The sequence below is a fragment of the Oryza glaberrima genome, chromosome 10 (assembly GCF_000147395.1).
Source record: "Oryza glaberrima chromosome 10, OglaRS2, whole genome shotgun sequence".
NCBI lineage: Eukaryota > Viridiplantae > Streptophyta > Magnoliopsida > Poales > Poaceae > Oryza > Oryza glaberrima.
Window position 1 is genome coordinate 12,847,691 of NC_068335.1, and position 23,085 is coordinate 12,870,775.

At 46.4% G+C, this 23,085-nt stretch overlaps 2 protein-coding genes and 1 pseudogene across 2 annotated transcripts; 2 read left to right on the forward strand and 1 right to left on the reverse strand.

Annotated features, from left to right (window-relative positions):
• Nucleotides 1–6,424: 6,424 nt before the first annotated feature.
• Nucleotides 6,425–12,946, forward strand: LOC127752990 (GDSL esterase/lipase At1g28590-like). The gene is made up of 5 exons (XM_052278444.1): nt 6,425–6,743; nt 7,718–7,933; nt 8,719–8,870; nt 10,807–11,086; nt 12,664–12,946. Exons 1-5 carry the CDS (start codon nt 6,425–6,427, stop codon nt 12,864–12,866), a joined length of 1,170 nt encoding a protein of 389 aa, XP_052134404.1. The 3' UTR covers nt 12,867–12,946.
• Nucleotides 12,947–14,145: 1,199 nt separating this feature from the next.
• LOC127785853 (E3 ubiquitin-protein ligase Os04g0590900-like) lies at nt 14,146–15,325 on the reverse strand (annotated as a pseudogene).
• Nucleotides 15,326–15,448: 123 nt separating this feature from the next.
• Nucleotides 15,449–21,041, forward strand: LOC127752989 (GDSL esterase/lipase At1g28600-like). Its single transcript, XM_052278443.1, has 5 exons — nt 15,449–15,761; nt 16,007–16,225; nt 17,395–17,546; nt 18,832–19,117; nt 20,600–21,041. The coding sequence occupies exons 1-5, from the start codon at nt 15,491–15,493 to the stop codon at nt 20,800–20,802; spliced, it is 1,131 nt and encodes a 376-aa protein (XP_052134403.1). The 5' UTR covers nt 15,449–15,490; the 3' UTR covers nt 20,803–21,041.
• Nucleotides 21,042–23,085: the final 2,044 nt, after the last annotated feature.

Sequence of the window (23,085 nt, forward strand, 5' to 3'; positions counted from 1 at the left end):
TTATGCAATCGTTTTTAAGTTGTCACCAAATATATGGTCTCCGCTGCATAGTTTTCTCTAAAATAGGGTATATGTTGAAAGTAGGTAAATTTTCCCCAAGTAATGGTGCTCGATTTATTCTTCCTGGGTGCAGTAACCGCGTCGTGTGGTGCAACCGGACCGATGGCAGATGACATGGCATTTCCATGGGTCCGCTTTAGTATATACAAGGAAAAAATATGAATTACCCCCTAAACTATTGCGACAGTACGAATTACCCCCCGAAACTACAAAACCAGAGATATTAAACTTCAAACTATTGAAACCGGACGAATTACCCCCCCCCCCACCCGACTCAATCCGGAGCGGTTTTAGTTCTACGTGGCATACACGTGGCGCCGACGTGGAAATCCCATCAACAAAAAATAAAATAAAATAATGTAGGGCCCACATCTCATATTAATACTTTTTCTGTGTGTGCTCTTATCGTTGGAGGCGAGCGGCTACGAGCCTAGCTGGGCGAGCAACGGCGGGCACGGTTCCGGCCGGCAGTGGGCGCGGCGGGGAAGGAGAACCGGTCGACGGATGGGAGGGCGCACCAGGCGGCGGCGAGAGCGGCAGGGAGGGGGCACGGCTAGGAGTGCTCTCCAGGTCACGACGGGAGCGGTGGGGAGGGGGAACCGGTCGGCGGTGGTCGCAGGAGAAGGTGCCAACCGGAGCCGGGAAGTCTGGCGGCAGAGACATGTTCCACTAGAGCGACGCCGACGCGCCAGAGGCCAGGGCCAGCCGACGAGGGATCCCACGACGAGGAGACGACGGCCAGTGTTGGCCTCCTGACAACGGGGTCAGCGGAGTAGATCGAGGCGATGAAGTGGCATCTGTCCTCCGACGACGGCGAAGCAGGGTGAGGTGGCGGTGGTGGAGACGGGGCCATGCCGGCGGAACTCGGGCGGCTGTCCTTGACCGGAGTGGAGGAGTTGGTCGGCTACCCCGGGCCCGGGCATGGCTAGAGGGCGGCCGACGGCCGGGCATGGCGAGAGAGCAATCGACGGCCGGCGGGTGTGACGGGGAGGGCGCCGTCACCAGAGCCATCGGTGCAGCCAAGTCGCCGCATCCTTCTCCTCACTGCCATCATTGTTGACTTGCTGGTCCCCTTCCTGCGAGGTCGGCCGGTGGCGAGGAGAACTCACAGAGGGCGTGGATGGGCATGGATGGGCAGCGAGGTTGCCCCTCCCTCCTGCTCCTAGCCCCACCCCCACCCTCTACTACCTCTCTCTCTCTTTCTCTCTCTGGTTATGGCGGGTGTGTTGTAGAGAAGAAGAGAGGGCCATAGAGGGTGTCAGGTGGGCCCTACTGCCAGGTAGGATTAAAACAAAATTTCATTGCCACGTTGGACGCCAAGTAGGATCAAAAACAGATGATATTAAGATAGGGGGTTGTTTGTCCAGTTTGAAGAATTAAGGATGTTAAATGTCTGGTTTTATAGTTTAGGGTGATAAATCGGACGACCGTAATACTTCAGGCGGGTAATTCGTACTTTTTCCTATATACAATGATGTGGAGTGGTTGTAAGACTCGCCATTTCGCCACACTGAGAAGTGAGAACATTGTATGACATGTGGGCTCGATGCATCAATAAGGTGAGAGTTATAACAGGCCTATAGTTTTACAATAATTTCGGCCCCATCAATTGGGCATATGTACGCGTAATACATTATACGGCATATTAGCAGAATAATAGGTACCGGCTTATATGTGTTGGTTTATTTAAAACCGGCACTTATACTTTAGAAAAACTAGGATCTATACTTATATTATAGGTGCTGGATCTATATAAAATTAAATCGGGACCTATAGTATTTGTACTTATTTTTTTAAAAAAGGGCACCTATAATAAACTATGGGAACGAGCACCCGAGCCGAGCTGAACCGAGCACCTATACTCCATTCTTAGTCCTTATCCATCTGGCCATACTCCACTCCTCCATTCTTCCCTCCCTCCTCCTCATCTCTGTTATGAGGTGGTGGCCGGAGTCAGTGGAGGTGGTTGCGGTGTTGCCTCCACGTCTGCTGCCCTCCCCTCCGGTTGCTTACCTCCACCTCCGGCCCCCACTCCCTTGGCGGAGGTGGAGGAGGACTGTGGCGGCCGCCTGCGGAAGGCTACATCCAGCGGCAGCGATAGAGAAGACCAGCGCGGACGGCCATTCTCTGCTGCATCCGCCTCCCCCCCTCCCCCGCCTTCTCCTCCTCCAGATCCACCGCTGGTGAAGAAGACCGACGGTAGAGGGCGAGGCGGCGGCCGGATCTAGCGACGACCTCTCCTCTCCATCAGGCGACGATGCCGGTGGTGGAGAAGGCCAGTGGTAGCAGTGGTGGCGGTTGTGGTGGTGGTGGTGGAGAAGGTGGTGAAGTGGCGACGACGCGCAGTGGCTGGAAAGAAGGTGGCAGCGGCAATAGCCTATATTCTTTTGGGGGTTCTTTTTGTTTTTAATTCGTTGAAAACTATAGGTACCGGTTGTGGGGGGTAAAAACTAGCACCTATAATCTCTCTATAGTTGCCAGTTCTAAAACTGGTACATACGTGTTTGGGTATTGGTGACGTCAAATTGGTTTCGGCTAGGAAACCGGCACCTATAGGCGGTTCCCAACCGGTACTAATAGAGATCTATATGTATTAGTGGATTACTGATCAAAATAGGGATTTCATTCCTAGTTCAACAAGTCTTGGATACATGGAGGTGCTCACAATCTCCACTTTTGGCGTGATCTTAAACTTATGCCCAGTTAAGTAAGAGCATGAGCTACCCTATTCGTTTCTCTCTTATAATGGAGATTTTTCAGAATATGCCATCGAATACGCACCGCTTTCAGAATACGCCATCCAATTCGTGCTATTTTCAGAATACGCCATCGAAGCACGGATTTTCTTCGTTCCGTGCCACTCCGTCTCTTGGGTCAGTAACGCCGTAGTCTTCCATCCGCCCGGCGCCGCCGTCGTCAGTCCACCACCGCCCGCGCTGGCGTCCGTTGTCCACTGGCCGCGCTCGCACCCATGTCAGCCGCGTCCGTCCGTCGTCGCCGTCGTCGTAGTCGTCGTCCACACGATGGTGAGTTGGTGACGGCGGCCGGCGCGAGGGAGGAGTGCGCCGTTTGCCTGCAGGATTTCGTGGCGGAGGATAAGCTCAGGATGATGCCGTGCTCCCACACCTTCCACCAGCGCTGCATCTTCGACTGGCTCCGTCTCGGCTGCATCTGCCCTCTCTGCCGCCGCGCTCCGCCCACACAGCAGGAGGATGACAAGCTTGGGTGCCCGGAGCTAGGAGCAACCGGCTGATGAACCGGCCAAAAGCTGTATTTTGTTTCTCTGTTTACCTAAATATCTCTGCATTAGGCAGATTGGTAATTTCTCTGTTCCAAGAGTTGTGTTGTATAGCCTGAGACGATATTTATCGTCCCATCAATGTAAATCTAGAAGCATATTACTCCATCGATCTATATATTCCAAAATCGAGTAGTACTTTGGAATTGGAAGCATGTTATCCTCTACTGAATATCAAACTACAAGTACAATGGCATGTTCATTTCAGCTCTCTTTGTTGTTAGCTGTAACTATGTCGATTATGCTAATGATCCTTGTTCTGTCCAATTGAAGAAGTGTATACTAAAAGATAACTAAAGTCTCTTCTAACAAGAAAATGATTGCCGCACATGCTGGGATTCTTTTGTGGTTTAACTGAAGATTGCAGATTGGGGGACTGAAGAACTGGAATATAGAGAGATTAGATCACTTCCTTCAAGGAAAAATCCCAGGATAAGCAGCAAAAAGGAAATGTTCGCGCCGTCATCCGTCCGCCGCCTGCGCTCGCGTGCGTCCAACACCCGAGCCCCGGGCACAGCCCTGGAGAACCGCCGCGCCCCCCCCCCGCGGAGTTTCTACCCGAGCACACTCGCCAAGCCGTGGCGGAGGAGGACGACGATGGCGGCGGCGGACGTCGGCTGACATGGCCGCGCGCGGCGCGGCCGGTGGACGACGACGATGGTGGCGACGGCAAACGGACGACGCCGTGGCTGACACGGGGGCCGGCGCGGCCGGTGGACGACGACGATGGCGGCGACGGCAAACGGACGACGCCGTGGCTGACATGGGTGCCGGCGTGGCCGGTGGACGACGATGATGCTGGCGAAGGACGGACGCCAGCGCGGCTGACATGGGCGCCGGCACAGGCGATGGTGGACTGACGACGGCGGCGCCGGTCGGACGGAGGATGACGGCGCTATGACCCAAGAGACAGAGTGGCATGGAACGAAGAAAATTCATGCTCTGATGGTGTATTCTGAAAGTAGCACGAATTGGATGGTATATCCTGAAAGTAGTGCGTATTCGATGGTATACTCTGAAAAATCTCCTTATAATGTGTTTTGCACACTCTGAAGACATTGCATCAACCCTTTTGCTTCTGCAATTGTTCCCACCCACAAAGATCTCAATTGAGCTTCCTTTGCTAATGCTTGAGAGACCTCTAAATTATCCGTCTCCAAGATTATAAGCATGTGAATCCATCCGAAGTCCTAAGGCAAGCTGACGCTTCAGCCTGAACAGACAAGCCACGCAGGTGTAGATTTTTATGTGATGCCAACAGCACAAGTCCTCTACAATCTTTAGCAATTATACCTACACTTGTTACTCCAGTTTCCTCTCTGAACTTGCATCAACGTACATTAATCTTTGCATAGCTTCTCTTCCTGACTCTTGGTATAGTAATAGCTTGTTCTGCCTCCTCCTTCACCTCATTATACGTACATAACACCTTTTCCCTTTACATCATCTGATTGTATATCGGATAGACAACAGTGTGGTCTCATAATTGATCACAAGGCTAACTGAAATAAGTTTTAAATTTAATTTTTTTTTTGCTTTGGTTGGTTCCATATAGAGCAAACAATTAATAGAGGCCTCTATCCGTAGTCGTTGAGTTAATATCACTTTGGGCTATGTTTTATCGTAAAAGTTTTACTTTGGACCACCCTTTGTCCATTTTTTTTTACTTTAGGCTAGGTAACTTTATCTTAATTTGTTGTACAATAGACTACCTCAAATCACATCTTTAGCACTTCAATGACTTTGAGCAAAACATTAATGACATGCTCATGCCATACCTTTATCAAGGAGACGTTAGACATGGTTTGCGAAGAGAGCTAGAATAGTCCATTAATTATGCAACAAATGTAAAGTTACATAATTCAAAGTGAAAAGATTGGATATAGAATGATCATGAGTTAAACTTCGACGATAAAACATGGTACGAAGTGCAATTCACTCTTAAACTTGTCATCCTCTAAAATTTACTTACAATAAAATAAATGCCACACCTATGAGAACTGATTTGGTTTTATTTAATAACATAATATAGATATGCGCATAGAAATACGGATTCGAATCGGAAAGTCATGTACGCAAGCAAATCAAGAACTGTTTATGTGATCCCCAGATTCCTATTATATGATAGGACAGTAGGTCCATCTCTATCCCAAGCTGGTGCACCACACATATCACAATATCAGCCAAAACTCATGCACCCCACTCCTCTCTGACTCCGTAGTCCAGTTGAAAAGACAATTAATCAAGGGAAAATTGGAACCATATCATTATAATTTTATAAAATTTGAGATATAACATCCTGACCCACATGTCATTGACTTATGTGGGTCCTCATGTCATTGAAATACCGATAGCATATCTCAAACATTGTAAAATTACAATGGCATGGTTCTAATTTACCCATTAATCAACGGGAAGGACGACGAGATGTGTTCGGCACTGCCTGCTAGTAACTTTCAGCACGGAAAAGAGTTAACTCATTTTCGTATAATTAATTATGTATTAGCTAAAAGAGTAATTTTATCGGTTCTTGAGAAGGTATCGGAGGCACCATATTTTCTACAGTGAAATCTGGTACCTCCGGTGTTAGGAGGTATGGAAATTTATGGTAAAATTTTTCTTACCTCTCAGTATAATTTATCTGGCTAAAAACTTAAAAATTAGATTAATATGAATTTTTAAAATAACTTTTTTCTGATTTTCTCTAATTCTCCACAGCATCTTCATGTTAGTAGAGTAGTATATTTGTGTAGATCAAATAAATTATGGAAAGTCAGCGCGCGTGCAGCGGCGGCTCAAGAAATTTCGCTGTCACGGCTCTCTCACGGCATTGATCTTCCCAAACCCATAATGCCACCACTCGATCGATCACCACACTGCTGCAAATAATCGACTCTCTCTCTCTAGTCTCTATATACAATATCGATCAGTGGAGCTTAATTTGCAAATTAACCACATTCGAATTTCTCTCTCTCTCTCTCTCTAGTCTCTATAAACAAGATTGATCAGTGGAGCTTAATTTGCAAATTAACCAACATTGCATTGCCTACGTAAGAGCGAGCATACATGATTTCCATGGCGCCGGCGGCGCCATTTCCACGTCGTCTTCTACTCTCGCTCCTCCTCGGCGTGCTCGTCGTCGCCGTCGTCGCGGCGGCCGACGTCGAGTCGTCGGCCGGCGGCGGCGGTGGCCGCCGGCATTCGCCGCGGCGGACGCGCTACTCCCGCGTGTTCAGCTTCGGCGACTCGCTCACCGACACCGGCAACGCGGCCATCCTCCCGGCCACCGCCGGCGGGCCCTTCACGCGGCCTCCGTACGGGATGACCTTCTACCACCACCCCACCGGCCGCGCCTCCGACGGCCGCCTCGTCATCGACTTCCTCGGTAAACATCAACGATATGATCCCGATTATTTTTTTCTTAAAAAGGAAAAAAAAGAAAGGTCCCAAACATCTATGATGGAGAACAAGTGAATTGTCTGCTTTTCCTCGTCAATTTTGCTATATACTTGTCCACAAATTTTTTCCTTAAAATTTAACAGATGTAAATATAATACAATCTTAGTGTAACTAAGGTGGTGTTTGATACATGAACTAAATTTTAATCCCTGTCACATCTGATATTTGGACACTAATTATAAGTATTAAACGTAGACTAATGATAAAACTCATTCCATAACCCTTAACTAATTCGCGAGACAAATCTATTGACCCTAATTAATCCATGATTAGCCTATGTGATGCTACAGTAAACATGTGCTAATTATGTATTAATTAGACTTAAAAAATTTGTCAGCGAATCAGTTCTCATTTATGCAATTAGTTTTATTATTGGTCTACATTTAATACGTCTAATTAGTGTCCAAACATCCGATTTGATAGAGACTAAAATTTAGTCCCCGATCCAAACACCACCTAAATCCAGTAATTTGCATGTAACTACCATTTAACTACGATGTAATTTTAAACCGTTATATTTGCTTTAAAATTCGTGCAAGGACGGTAGGAAAAAAATCACAACCCACACACATGTGGGAGGATTCGGTACCGTTACCCCTGTTTTCACATAAATAGCATGTCACCTAGAGATTTTTGAAAATTATATACAAGTTATACTATAGTTACGTGCAAACTATAATATATTCACATCACGATTGTACTACATTTACATCTGTCAAATTTTTTAGTTAACAAATATATAGCTAGCCCCGCAATCTTAGTTTTCTGATTGAACGTGCATGCAGTTTTACTTAAACAAAACCATGGATTAATTAGTTTATTGTTATCATGTATGTAATTCATGTGACGTCGTCTTCATCGATCGCTTGTTTGTGTGGACTGTGGAGCGCATGCATACAGTGAAGGCGCTGGGGCTGCCGGAGCCGACGCCGTACCTCGCCGGAAAGACGGCGGCGGACTTCCGGCGAGGGGTGAACTTCGCGGTGGGCGGCGCGACGGCGCTTGACCCGGCGTTCTTGAAGAGCAGGGGAATGACCTCCTCCGTGCCGGTGTCTCTCAGCAACGAGACGAGGTGGTTCCAGGATGTCCTGCAGCTGCTCGGCGCATCAGCGCACGGTAATTAAGCTAGCATTGCACAACATTAATTTCATGCTTCTGATGTTAATAGTTACCTAGTTGATTGATAGATTGAAAGTAATTAGGCCGTGTTTAGTTCCACGCTAAAATTGAAAGTTTGAAGAAATTAGAACGATATGACGGAAAAGTTGAAAATTTGAAGAGAAAAGATGGAATCTAAATAGGGCATTAACAAAATTACTCAATCAGGCTTTGGTAGGTTATTCCCTGATAGAGAGAGACATTTTTGGAAACTCTTTCTTTTTTGAGAGATCGGATAGGACACAGGAGCTCTGCCATTTAAAGATTTTTGGAAACTCTCACTGTTAATCATGAAAGTTTAATACTCATATTGTAAGATTTTTTGAGTATCGAATAGATTCATACATTAATTGATCTATCTATATGCCCTTTATATATGTGTTCGAATTCAAATGAATATTAATAAATTTAGATAAGCGATGGAGAGAACAAAACATTTTACATTTTACAGTACGAAAAGGAGGGAGTATATCTTAAACACAAAATGAACAATTGGATTGTCTATTTGAACCAATGGAAAACACAGTTTTGAATTTTGACTGAACAATTGGGTCGGTGAATTAATTCACATGTGGCTTATGATCGATTTGGGTTGTCAAATTGTACAGTTTTGAGTGAAGTTTAACACGAAGAAATACAAATGTATTGCTTGAATAATTTTTTAAGCGGCGTAACTTAATTTGATCGCACCGTACGTCCCCACCATAACATGTTTTTACCACCAATATTTTCTACTACTTCAGAGAAGCACACAATCGCGGCAAGCTCAATCTTCTACTTCGGCGAGATCGGATTCAACGACTACTCTTTCGCCCTCTCCGCCGGCAACGGCACCGTCGACGTTGCGGCGAGCTTGGTGCCCGACATCATCGCCGTCATCCGTTCCGCCGTCACCGTAAGAGCAGCGCATACTACCATAAAAATATTTTTTTTCTTACAAGAATCCCAATAGGTTATAGATGGTATAACGGACTTGTAACTGTCTCGTCTAAAAATCGACCTACATCACGGACGACTCCATAAGAGGAGCGCATACAAAAATTTATTTTCGTAGACGGGCCTCTTAAGAGGCCGTTTGCGAAAATGATTATATTTTCGCATGTAGACCTCTTAAATGCTCCGCATAAAAAAAGCAGCGGATTCGGTGGCGCCGTCCTCAAGAGCACAGGAGCCGCCGCACTCGGGAGCGGCTGTGGGTGCGGCGACTGTGGGCGGTGGATCCGACAGCGCCACCCTCGGGAGCGACTAATGCGACGAGGACAGCGATTGCGAGGTCTGGCGGCGAGGGTGGTGGATCCGTCGACTGCAGCGACGGCAGCAGCCCCCTCGGCCCTCCCCCGTGCGAATGCGGCGACGGACTCGAGCGGGAGGCCAGTGGCGGCTCTCCCCGCGCTCCTCCGCGCGGATCCAGCGGTAGGCGGCATGGTAGCGGCATGTGCGGACTTCGGCGGCAGGCGCGGATCCACTGTCGGCGACAATGGGAGGTGCGGATCCGCCAGCGGTGGAGATGGGAGAGGCGGATCCGCCAGCGACGGCAGCGACGGCGATTGGCTAGGGTTAGGGTTAGGTTTTTGTGTTTTGGATTTTTTTTGCTGCGATTTTTCTTTTTTCGCTTGCACACGGCTTAAGCGCCTGCATTTCGCATGCGGTGCACCACCCGCATGGAAAAATTGTCATTTTTATAAACCCTATTGGGCAGGCGATTGGTACAACCGCCACTACTAGAAAAAGCATTTTTTCCAACGTAGGGATCTTTTTTTCGCAGGCGGATATAACTTTTGGAGCCAAATAACCGCCTACAAAAATATAAATCGGGGTAAAGTTCGCTGTCCGCCTGCGAAAATAGATTTTCGCAGGCGGACCACTTAAGCGGCGCCTGTTTTTGCAGGCGCACCTTGTATGGTCCGCCTGCAAAATTCCTATCTACCCAAATAAAATCCTACCTACCCATCCTTATCCTCTCCTCTCCACCACTTGTTCCCTCCTCCTCTCTCTCTCTCTCTTATCCTCTGCTCCCTCCCATCCCCTTCCTTCCTTCCGCAGGCCGGCGGAGGGCGTCGGCGGCGTCACGGGCGGAGGGCGCAGGCGGAGGGGGCCGGCGGCGGCGCGGGCGGTGGCGCGGTCGGTGGAGGGGGCGGCGGCGACGGCGGCAACGTGGGCGGATCCCCTCCGGTGGCGGTCTCTCCCGGTGCGGCGGCGGCGGCTCCCCTCCCCTCCCTTCCAAGATCCGACCGGAGGGAAGCCGAGGAAGGGCAGCGGCGGCGGCAGCGGCGGCGACGTGGGCGGCTCCCCTCCCAGATCCGGCCGGAGGGAGGCCGGGGGAGGGCGGCGGCGGCTCCCGGAGTGGCGATGGCGGCGGCGACATGGGCGGCTCCCCTCCCCTCCCCTCCTAGATCAGGCCGGAGGGAGGCCGGGGGAGGGCGATGGTGGCTCCTGGTGCTGCGGCGGCGGCGGCAATGAGGCAACGTGGGTGGCTCCCCTCCCCAACGGCGGCGGCTCCCGGTGCTGCTGCGGAGGCGGCGGCGAGGCAATTTTTTTTTGTTTTTTAATTGGATTTTCGCAGGCGGGCCATTGCCCCGACTGCGATATCCCGACTGCGACAATGGATGATTTTCACAATCGTTGGTTGCAGGCGGTCCTCCCCTCTGCCTGCAAAAATTGCTTTTGGCCGTCTGTAAAAATGCTTTTTCTAGTAGTGCGCACGCAAAAAACTATTTCGACAGTTTGAAAAAAATATGTTTTGTAGTAGTGGCATGCACGCCGCTCGATTTGATTCGTGGCCGGTTGCTTTGCTTACATGTCTTGCAATTGAGTTGTATATATATATGCAGGCCGTGATCGCCGCCGGAGCAAGGACGGTGGTGGTCGCCGGCATGATACCAATTGGATGCGAGCCGGAGATGCTTGCCCTCTTCCCCGGTGGCGCAGGCAACTACTACGACCCGGCGTCTGGCTGCATCACGCGGTTCAACGACCTCGCCGAGCTGCACAACCGTGAGTTGCAGCGGGCGCTCCACGAGCTCCGCCGAGCCCACCCCGGCGCCACCGCCGTCCGCTATGCCGACCTTTACGGTCCAGTCGCCGCAGCTGTCGCTTCGCCCAAAGAATACGGTACTCTCCCCGTTTTATACTATAAGTCGTTTGACTTTTTTCTTAGTTAAAATTATATTAATTTGATTAAGTTTATTAAAAGAAATAGCAATATTTATAACATCAAACTAGTTCCATTAAATTACTAGTTCCATTAAATTTATATCTTGATAATATATTTGTTTAGTAATGAAAATTTTACTATATTATTTTACAAACTTGGCCAAACTTAAAGAAGTTTAATTAAGACTGAGGGAGTAACATATTGATCTCCCACGAACGGCAAGAAAAAAATTAAACATATATTTTTTTCTCATCGGTTTTACATTAATATATAAATACGAACTCGAGCTATTAATTAATTAATTAAAGCTGTCAGCAATTAATTAAGAGTCCTACTACTGTACTGTTTACTGTTAGTGGTATTTCTTAAATTAACGTCATTACCAATTAGTTCACATCTCATTCGGCATTAGCAATTGAAAACGGGGGAGCCTAATGGACGGGCGATCACTGGCTATCGCCCAGGCGAAACCCCCCCCCCCCCCTATACACTCCTCCCTCCTCTCCATCTGCCTCCTCTCCTTCTTCTCTTCCTACTACAGTACACCATATAAATTTTTTTAAAAAAATAAAAAGTTAGAAAAATTTATATATAGAAATACAATATATAAAAAATTTGAATCGGGTATATAAACTTTTGACTTATAAACTTTGGGTCTATAAACTTTAGATGTATAAACTTTAGATGTATAGAAATGATATATATAGAAAATATTTGAATTCAAATTTAAATTTGAATCGGATATAATTCAAATTCAAATTTGAATCGGGTATGTAAACTTTTGACTTATAAACTTTAGGTCTATAAATTTTAGGTGTATAAACTTTAAATGCATAAAAATACTATATATAGAAAATATTTGAATTCAAATTTAAATTTGAATTAGATATAATTCAAATTCAAATTTGAATCGGGTATATAAACTTTTGACTTATAAACTTTGGGTCTATAAACTTTAGATGTATAGAAATACTATATATATAAAAAATTGAATTCAAATTCAAATTTGAATCGGATATATAAACTTTTGACTTATAAACTTTTGGTCTCTAAACTTTAGATGTGTAAACTTTGGGTCTTTAGATATGTAAAGTTGAGGTGTATAAATTTACTAAACCAAGAAAGTAATGCGGTGCCAAAATGGGAAACCAGGTGGAGGGAGGGAGGGGGAGGGGGATTGATCGCTACCCCCGTCTCCAGGCGATCGATCGCCGATTAAGATTTCCGATTGAAAACAACTAATTCAGCATTCAGCAATAGCCACTTCGCTGACCATCCATGCGAACTGGCGCGCGCGGCAGCGAGTTCACGTCGTCCTATCGAGCGAACGCGCGTTGAGTTCACATTCATGCTCCATGACAACGATATCTTTTTATCCTTTGTCCAGACGTGTATATATATTTCTGTAAAACCAGTAGAAAAAGATATATATTTTATATATTTTTTTCAATCGGTGATAGATTGATCTCCGCACGCGACGCATCCATCGTTGTCATCCTCTCGCTGCTGATATGGGTGGATGTTGATTTGGCAGGGTTTGGGAGCTCGCCGTTGGCGGCATGCTGCGGTAGCGGTGGTGAGCCGTACAACTTCAACGCCAACTTCACGGGATTCTGCGCCACACCAGGGTCGACGGTGTGCGCGGACGGCCCATCATCGTCGGTGTCATGGGACGGAATCCACTACACGGAGGCCACCAACAAGCTCGTCGCCCGTGCCATCCTAACACGACCGTGAAATCATTAACTACTGTATAATTCCTCCGTCTTAAAAAGAATTGTTCCCTCTATCTTAAAAAGATCTTTATTTTAGTTAGTCCAAACATGTTAAACATGTTGTTAAAAGATTAATATGTATTCATTAATATAAGGAGAGAAAACAAGAAGGAAAAATAATGAGAAGGAAAGAGTACAGTTAAGTTTTATGATAATCTCAATCGTAGTCATGTTGCAGCGAATAGTTTAGTCACTAAATTTGACGTTCACTGAAACCAACTTACACCATAAAATAAATACCACACCTGTCAAAAACTGATTTGGTTTTGCTTAATAACATAAATATGTGAATACAAGTACAAATTCGAATATGAAAGTTAAGAACCGTTTATGTGATCCCCAGATTCCTATTTGATACTCTCTCTCCGTTTCAAAATGTTTGACGCCGTTGACTTTTTAGCACATATTTGACCGTTCGTCTCATTCAAAAAATTTAAGTAATTATTAATTTTTTTCCTATCATTTAATTCATTGTTAAATATATTTTTATATAGGCATATAATTTTATATATTTCACAAAAGTTTTTGAATAAGACAAACGGTCAAACATGTGCTAAAAAGTCAACGGTGTCAAGCATTTTAAAATTGAGAGAGTAGTATATAGGACAGTCGATCTCTATCCCAAGCTGGTGCAGCACACGTTTCACAACCCACTCTTCCTTGGCTGTTGGCTCACTCCACAACCCAGTTGAAAAGACAATTAATTAATCAAGACGTTTTCTGAAATGAAAAGAAAATCAGCATATAAGATCCAGATCTTACACTGTATTATAAGACAAAATAGGTGGAAAAAAAGAACGGGAGAGTACCAACCGTGTTTTTTTTTTCTGATTTTTTCTTTCTCTCCACGGCATCCGTTTCTTATATTTTGCCTCCACTTTAATCTCTAATATTGATTTTACCCATACTTTTTAGTGTTTGTGTTTTTTCCCCACTTTTTTTTAACCGAAAGATACTTTTCTCCTGTTTTGGATAGAGGAGTTAACAGTGTTAAATAGGATATTTATGCCTTCACATATCTATTCATTAATTGTGTTTTTACCCCCATTATACAATGGCTTTGGAAATTTATTTTTTAAATATGTTTAAAATTAAATGATTGATTTGGACAGATTTTGACATTACAAATTGGACAAAATTTGTATTTGATGGAATTTTCACATAATTTCGGCAGCATTTTGATAGAAGTTGAATAAAAATTTTGACAAAATTTCCCTGTCAAAAGAACCACCTTGGTTGCCTCACATTGGAAGAACGGAGTCCTTTCCTCTGCCACTCCTGCTGCTGAAGCATGATCTCCCCGGCCGGCGCCAATCTCTTCATATCCGCGCCGTCCGGCAATGCCCGGCCGCCGCTGTCCTTGCTGTGCTCCCCATGACACCGTCTTGAGGACCCCGAAGAGCCTGCCAGGAGGCCGCCTGCAGGACGTCGGCAATGGACATCCGGCCTTCACGGTGCGTGTCTTGACAACGACGACGGCGCCCTTGTGGGCGGCATCAAGGCACCATCTACTCTGATCTCAGCTATGCCATTTGCATCTTCCGACCTCCCCGGACCATCCTTCGCCTCTTGGTTGCGGCCGCCGTTGCCGACACCGGTCACCACGTTCTGTGGCTCTTCGCGCACATGCTCCGGGTTGCCAATTGTCAGGACCAGCTTGTGGTTGTCTCTCCATGTCCTCCCGTGGAGGGCGGGCCTCCGGCTCCGGCGAGACCATCCCGACGGTGACGAACGCGATGTTGTAGCGGCAGAGGGGGCAGTTGGAGTGGGACCTGAGCCAGGTGTCGATGCACGGGACGTGGAAGGCGTGGCTGCACTTGGGCAGCAGCCGGAGGCTCTCGCCGTCGCGGAACTCGCCGAGGCAGACGGAGCAGTCCGTGCGGTCCACGAAGCCGTCGCCGTGCCGCCCTCTCCTTGCTGCCGCTTGGCCGCTCGCCGCCGCGCCGCCCTCTCCTCCTGCACGCGCCAGGAGGAGCGGCGCCTGGCCCGACGCCTGCTCTCCTTCTTCGCCGCCGCCGCCACCCGCTCGCTCGCCGCCGCACTAGGTCTCAGGATTGACTGCAGCGAGAGGAGATGAGAGAGAGTGGTTAACTCCTTCAACGGGCAAAAAGGTAAATCACTAATTCGAAAAATCTGTATTTTCTGCCATAAACCTAGTCCCGCTAACTTCTATCCAAACCAGAGGTAAACGCCTCTTTCAGTTCTAAAAAGTGAAGGCAAAAACGAAACCCTAAAAAATAGGGGCAAAATCTCCTCAGTTTAGGATAGTAAGAGAAAGTAGCGACAATATTAGAGATCAAAGTGGAGGCAAAAACGAAATTATCCCTTAAATTATTTAGGGAAAGTCAGCGTGCAGCGGCGGCTGAAGAAATATTGCTGTCACGGCTCTCTCACGGCATTGATCACACGTTGACGACGCATAATGCCGCCACTCACCACATAGCTGCAACTAATTAAACGACTTTAATCTCCCTCTCTAGTCTCTATATATATAAGATCGATCGATCAGTGGAGCTTAATTTGCAACCCACATTGCATTGACTAGCTGCGCACTTATTGCTAAGCAAGAGCTTGATTAATTTCTCCATGGCGCCGCCATTTTCACGTCTTCTCGTGGTGCTCTCCTTCCTCGGCATAGCCCTTGTCGTCGTCGAGTCGGCCGGCGGTGGCCGGCATCCGCCGCTGCCACGCTACTCACGCATGTTCAGCTTCGGCGACTCGCTCACCGACACCGGCAACGCGGCCATCCTCCCGGTCACCGCCGGCGGGCCCTTCACGCGGCCTCCCTACGGGATGACATTCTTCCACCACCCCGCCGGCCGCGCCTCCGACGGCCGCCTCGTCATCGACTTCCTCGGTAAACATTGATCGTTTATTTAAACTGGTTGATGTATGCAACTGAATAGTTAACTTACTTAAACAGATCACGCACTAGTTAATATACTCTCTCCATTTTAAGTTATAGAACGTTTTAGACTTTGATTAAAGTTAAACTGTTTTAAGTTTTATTAAATTTATAGAAAAAAGTAGTAATATTTGAAACTGTTTTAACTTAATTACATCGTCGTCGCTGAACGATTGCTTGTTGTGTGGAGTGCACAGTGGAGGCTTTGGGGTTGCCGGAGCCGACGCCGTACCTCGCCGGAAAGGCGGCGGCGGAATTCCGGCGAGGGGCGAACTTCGCGGTGGGCGGCGCGACGGCGCTCGACCCGGCGTTCTTGAAGAGCAGAGGGATAACGTCGTTCGTGCCGGTGTCTCTCGGCAACGAGACGAGGTGGTTCGAGGATGTCTTGCATCTGCTCGCCGGCGCCTCAGCCCACCGTAAGCGTAGCATTGCTTAGCGTTAATTCAACGCGCTTCTTATGTTACTTAGTACTATTTGATTGATTAGAGTACTGTAAGAAATTGTGTTATCTTTGGTGGAAAAATACGGATACGCGAGGACTAGTTAAGCCACAACTATTTTTAACCTATTCGCATGACACTACATCCGTTTCATGTTATAATTCGCTTGATCTTTTTTTTTAAAACTTGTGAGTATCTGCGTTGCACTTTGTAAATTAAAAAAAGTTACATTGAATTTATAAAAAAATATTAATATTTTCAATATAAAACAAACATATTATCAAAATATATTTCATGAAAAAATTTAATGAAACTCATTTGGTATTAGAGATGTTACTATTTTTTAATAAACTAGAAAAAAATATCCGGGCGTTGCGACGGGTAATGATATTTTAATTTTATTGTTGTTATATGGTTTAGCTAGGGTAAAATTCACTGCGGGAATTTGCTTAGATACTTTTTTAGAAAATCATAAGCTGCAATTAGGAGTCCATATTTTATCTCAAATTAGCATGCTAGTTTTTTTAAAAGAGATTTCTTTTATAACTCCTTTTGTATTTTCAAAAGCAAATGGGCTTAAAATCCAACTCAAATATGGATTTGTATTTCTAGAAGCGAACGAACTTAAATACGGATTCAAACATGAATGATGTATCAAAATAGCAGAAAAACATCTTTAATATAATTGTAGAGATTTGGTTAAATCCAAAGAACTTTATTAACTAAGAAAAAGTTAACTGACTTATAATATGTAGAAAGGACTAAATTACAAAAATTACTCAAGAGAAGTTACATTACACATTGCATTGGACCAAGATCACCGACGGATTGATCCTGGTCCGGAAGAAGTTGACCTGCTGAAAACTTTTTTTAATCAAATGATATTGTGTTTTCTATTCGAACGAATGGACAATAATAGAGTTCTGAGTTTTGACTAAACAATCCGGTCTAAGAATTGATTCGCATGTGCACTAGGCGGTACAGGTTTGACTGAAGTTTAATTTACACCAACAAAACAATACAAGTGGCTTTGCTTGAATAAATTTTGAACGGCGAAACTTAATTAATTTGATCGCACCCATCTTATAACTTGTTTTTACCACCAATAAACTTGTTTTGACCACCAATATTTTCTACTACTTCAGAGAAGCGCATGATCGCGGCAAGCTCAGTCTTCTACTTCGGTGAGATCGGATTCAACGACTACTCCTTCGCCCTCTCCGCCGGCAACGGCACCGTCGAAGCCGCGGCGAGCTTGGTGCCTGAAATCATCGCCGTCATCCGTTCAGCCGTCGCCGTAAGACTCTAGACACTACTTAAAAAAAAGATTTTTCTCGACTAGACCCCTTTAGTTTGTAGACTGACCGTAACTTATCGCGTTTGTAAAATCGACCAACATTTTTGCATACGGCTCCTTGAGAGACCCGTATGCAAAAATTGATTTTCTCAAGCAGGCCTCTTAACAGGCCTGCAAGCGAAAATAGGTTATTTTCACATGCGGACCTGTTAAGAGGCCCGCTTGCGAAAAGTCCACTCGGCCACCCTCCAACTTAATATTTTACCGGCCGGCCCCCCACAGCCCCACTCCTTTCCTCTCCTCCATTTCTCTCCCCCACTCCTCTCCTTCGATCTCCCAATCCTCTCCTCTCTCTCAGCCCTCTCTCTTTCTCTCGCCGGTGGTGGTGGCCGGAGGCACGACGAAGGCGGAGGAGGTCAGCGATGGCGACGGCAGAGGGGCCTCTCCGCCTCCCTCGCGGATCCACAATCGACTGGTCTCAAGAGGGACGAATCCTCCGGCGGTAGTGCTAGGGAGGCGGATCGGACGATGGTGGGCGGGAAGCACGGCGGCGGTGGTGGAGAGGCTTGGAGGAGGCGGAGCCGGTGGTGGGAAAGCTTGGTGGCGGCGGATTGCGCCCAACCAGCGCACACTGTGGCGGTCGAGGGCACAACGGCGACGGCAGAGGAGGTCAGCAATGGTGACGGCGAAGCAACCTCGCCGTCTCTCTTGCGGATCCGTAGCCGGCTAGCCTCGAGAGGAGCGGATCTGGCGGTGGAACGTTAAGACACTTGGCGGCAGTGGTGGGGAGGCTTAGCGGTGGTCGATCCAGCGGTGGGGAGGCTTCGTGGCAGCAGATCCAGCCCCTATGGTGCGGTGGTTGCAACGAATTACGCCGCCCCTGTACCCGATGACGATGAGGAGGAGGAGGATAAGGACTACGACGGCAGTATCAATGGCGACGACGAGGACGGCAGCGACGGCTTCTAGTGTTAGGGTTTTGTTATTTTGGTTTCTTATTTTCTTTTTCCAGATTTTTATTTTTGCCCGTGGACGACATAACACCCGTACACATAAGTCCGATTTTTGCGTGCGGCTGCGCCACCTGCACGCAGACATAGCGATTTTTGCAAACCATTTGGTGCATGCGGCTAGACTTACCGCACGCGAAAACTCCTTTTGGGCCGTCTTCAAAAACTGTTTTTTACTAGTGAGAGCAGCGCATGGACTCCGTTCGATTTGATTCTCGGCCGGTTGCTTTGCTTACATGTCTTGTCTTGCAATTGAGCTGTATATGTATCTGCAGGCTGTGATGGCCGCCGGAGCAAGGACAGTGGTTGTCGCCGGGATGATACCGATCGGCTGCGAGCCGGAGATGCTCGCCCTCTTCCCCAGCGACGCAGGTGACTACTACGACCCGGCGTCCGGCTGCATCGCGCGGTTCAACCGCCTCGCCGAGCTGCACAACCGCGAGCTGCAGCGGGCGCTCCACGAGCTCCGGCGAGCCCACCCTGGTGCCGCCGCGGCCATAGTGCGGTACGCCGACCTGTACGGTCCCGTCGCCGCAGCCATCGCTTCGCCTGGAGAATACGGTACTCCCTCCGTTTCATATAACAAGTCGTTTGACTTTTTTATTATTTAAACTTTTTAAATATGTTTAAATTTATAGAGAAAATATAGTATTTTCAAAAAAAATATTATCAAAATATATTTAAAGTTAGAATTAACGAAAATAATTTGATATTTATATGTTGCAAAATTTCACTAGATAAGACATCAAATGAGTTATGATATGGAATGGATAGAGTAACGTATAACTGCGTCCTCGACCACCCACAGAGAATTAACGACATGAAAAGAATTGAAAGAATATTTTTTTCATTGGGTTTTACAGGAATATATACATTTAGGAGCAATTAACTAATTGACCGTGTTATTTTTTAAATTAGCGTTATCACCAATTAATTCACATCTAATTCAGCATTAGCAATGGAAAACAACTAATTCAGCATTCTTGCTCAATGACAACGGTATATTTTTATCATTTTTTTAAACGTGTATATTTCCATAAAACAGGTCAAAAAATATATTTTATTTTTTTTTCAATCGGCGACAGAACGATGTCCGCACGCGAGACGAATCCATCATCGTCATCGTCTTGCCTAGATTTTTCACATTTTGGTCCTTTTGAAAAACTTATTTCGCAAATAGACCTCTAGAAAAACTTATCTAAAAATGGTCCTTTTTGGGGCGCCAGAGTGGCTGGCGCCGTCGTCCAACAGGACGGTGCCAACCTCTCTGGCGCCGTCCCCCTACCGACGTGGCGGGGCGATGCTGAGGTGGCTACGGGGAGTGCGCCACAGTGGCTGGCGACCCTCCCCCCCCAAAATTTTTTATTTTTGTTTTATTTGTTTGATATTTTTTCACGCTTAGGGACACACTAGAACCAACCATAGAAAAATTGAACTCAAATGGACGTAATATGTTACATGTAGAATTTTTCCTCTCCTCTCCTCTCTCTCCGAACAGTGCAGAGGAGAGAGATGCGCAACTTTTTATTTTTATTTTATTTTTTTGATATTTTTTCACACTTAGGAACTCACAGGAACCAACCATATAAAAAATAAACTCAAATGGACGAAATATGTGGCATGTGGAATTTTCCAAAGCTCTACCGAAAAACTTCTCTCCTCGAAAATACAATCTTGCAAGCGGAATTTGGAGGTTTTAATATCGCTGAACCCGGCAAAGCAGGGGAGAATCGGATGTAACTTTTTCTGTAGATGTCCGTGCATATATTATTTGCCTGATTCCGAGTCCGTATGAGAAAGTTACGCCTATTTTAATAGATGACATATTTTGTCCGTTTCGGTAGAGTTTTGAAAAATTCTACATGTCACATATTTTGTCTGTTTGAGTTTATTTTTTATACGGTTGGTTCCTATGTTCTCCTAAGTGTGAAAAAAATATCAAAAAAATGAAATAAAAATAAAAAAATTGCATCTCCGCATGCGAGACGAATCCATCATCGTCATCGTCTCGCTGCTGATATGGGTGGATGTTGTTTTTGGCAGGGTTTGGGAGCTCGCCGTTGGCGGCATGCTGCGGTAGCGGTGGTGAGCCGTACAACTTCAACGCCAACTTCACGGGATTCTGCGCCACACCAGGGTCGACGGTGTGCGCGGACGGCCCATCATCGTCGGTGTCATGGGACGGAATCCACTATACGGAGGCCACCAACAAGCTCGTCGCCCGTGCCATCCTAACACGACCGTGAAATCATTAACTACTGTATAATTCCTCCGTCTTAAAAAGACCGTTGTTTTAGTTAGTCCAGACATATTAAACATGCATTTTGTTAATATGCTCTGCATTAATATGAAGAGAGGAAATAAGAAGGAAAAAGAATGAGAAGGAAAGAGTACAGGTGGAATGAGATGAGAAAGACCAAGGGATAATAAGGAGGTCTAATGATTCCACTCTAAAAAGACACTATTTATGCGACATTTTTTTAAAGCTAAAACTATACTTTTTTAAGGATGAATATAGATCTTGTTATGTTGTTGTCACGTATTATCTCGCTCAAAAAAACCTTATTTATTACTGAAGTATTTATAGCATAAATACATAATTTTTAAATTCAGGATTTATTGGAACTTTTTATTATCCTCATTTTTTTCCTTCCTTGGTTGGTTGGAGACCACCACCCAGCCTCTAAGGGCACCCGCAATAGTTATCTATAGGCTCTCTACAAGAGATCCATGTCAGCATATTTTCCTATTTGGAAGAGATTAAATGAAGAGAGAGAGCAAAGCTATCTACTAACTTGCAGATAGTCTATAGAGAAAAACGAGGCAATGGATTAGAGAGCTATAGATATCCATGTAGACATACCATTGAAGTGGTTTACTATTAATCTAGTCTATTGTTGAGATGTACATGCTTTATAGATAGCACCTTACTTTACCATTGCGGGTGTTCTAATCGTCAGATGTAAACAATCATTTATTAAAGTTTGGGCATGCCAAAAGTCTAGAAAAAATACAATATAATAGGAGGAAAATCACATAGTCCTAACGGCATATTTGTCTTTCCACATCTATATTAATGTCAGGATTTAGCTAAAAGCTACTCTCTTTGAAGTCATTTGACTTTTTTTAAAAAAAAGTTCTTTAGTTTTAATTAAGTTAATAGAAAAAATTAGCAACATTTACAACACCAAATTAGCATTGAATATATTTTAATTATATGTTCTTTTATTAAAAATATTACTATATTTTTCTACAAACTTGATCACACTTAAATAAGTTTGACTAAGAAAAAGTCAAGCAATTTATAATATGAAATAATATGAAATGAGGGAGTATGTTTTCTTGAATGAAGTCAACAAAACAAGTATATACATGCCTTATTTGGGTAGCTGAAAATCATATCATAAGAAAGAGTCGGTGAGAATTTGAAAAAGGTTAGTCTATTTTAGCTTCTGGTTTTAAAGTTCACGTTTCAGATTTTACAGCTACATATTTTCGAAATTTAGAATCTGAGAGTCTTATGTATAATAAGCTCTCGTAAATAAAGTTTATAAGGATGATTTTACGTGCGTAGTGAGTATATAGCGTTTAAATAAAAAATAAAAGGAAAAAGTACGAATTACCTCTGAAATATCACGGTTGACCGAATTACCTCCGAACCCGAAAACCAGACATTACTCATCCTGAACTTTTAATACCGGACGAATTACCCTCCTCGACCTAATCCAGAACGGTTTTGTCCTACTTAACGTACACATGGCAATCTAGTCAGCATTTGCTTTATTAAAAAATTATGGGACCCACCTGTCATACCTCTCCTTCCTCTCTTCCTCTCTCTATCTTCACTCTTCTCTCTCTCACGGTCACGGGCAGTGCAAGGGCGAGAGGAGGGCAGCGGCGCAAGCGGCAGCGGCGGGCGCGGCGAGATGTGGGCGGCAGCACGAGCGGCGAGCGGCGCGCAGGGGCGGACGGGCGGTAGGCGGCGGCACGCGATGCCAGATGGGTGGTCGGTGCGTGGGGGCGGCAGTGAAACGCGGGGAGGGCGCGGCGGGTGGCGCCGAGGAGGGTGTTGGAGACAGCGGATGGCGCTGCGCCCTCCCCGATCTCGCTGCGCGCCCTTCCCTGGCGGCACCGCGGCAGGCGTTCGGCAGGCGGCGGCGGCGGCGCAGGACACGGTGGGCGGCGGCGCGGGACATGGAGGCGGCGGCAGGAAGCAACGTCTCTGCAGGGACGGCACTCAGCGTCGTGGCGCTGGCTGCCGCCGCCGACTGGATCCACATAGCCGACTGCCGCCCGGTTGACCGGTTCCCCCTCCCATCCCGCCCGAGCCTGCCGCCGGCGTCACGGGCGCCGCGTCACCCCCATGAGGTGAGGAAGGCAGTCGTGTCGGAGGCGCTCCCACTCGAGTGTTCGCCACTCTCGCTTCCGCGTCCCTCACCGCCGTCCGTCGTTCGCCCCAGCGCGCCACAGTCCGCCGCCCGCCCCTCCACGCCGCCGTGCGCACCTGCACCCGCGCCGACTGCCCCCAC

Bases quoted from the DNA above. Each gene is read 5' to 3' on its own strand.
- LOC127752990 (XM_052278444.1), top strand. From the start codon at position 6,425: ATGATTTCCATGGCGCCGGCGGCGCCATTTCCACGTCGTCTTCTACTC. The intron at 7,934-8,718 runs GTAATTAAGCTA...CTACTACTTCAG, and splicing joins GCTCGGCGCATCAGCGCACG to AGAAGCACACAATCGCGGCA. The intron at 8,871-10,806 runs GTAAGAGCAGCG...ATATATATGCAG, and splicing joins TCATCCGTTCCGCCGTCACC to GCCGTGATCGCCGCCGGAGC.
- LOC127752989 (XM_052278443.1), top strand. From the start codon at position 15,491: ATGGCGCCGCCATTTTCACGTCTTCTCGTGGTGCTCTCCTTCCTCGGC. The intron at 15,762-16,006 runs GTAAACATTGAT...TGGAGTGCACAG, and splicing joins CCTCGTCATCGACTTCCTCG to TGGAGGCTTTGGGGTTGCCG. The intron at 19,118-20,599 runs GTACTCCCTCCG...TGTTTTTGGCAG, and splicing joins CGCTTCGCCTGGAGAATACG to GGTTTGGGAGCTCGCCGTTG.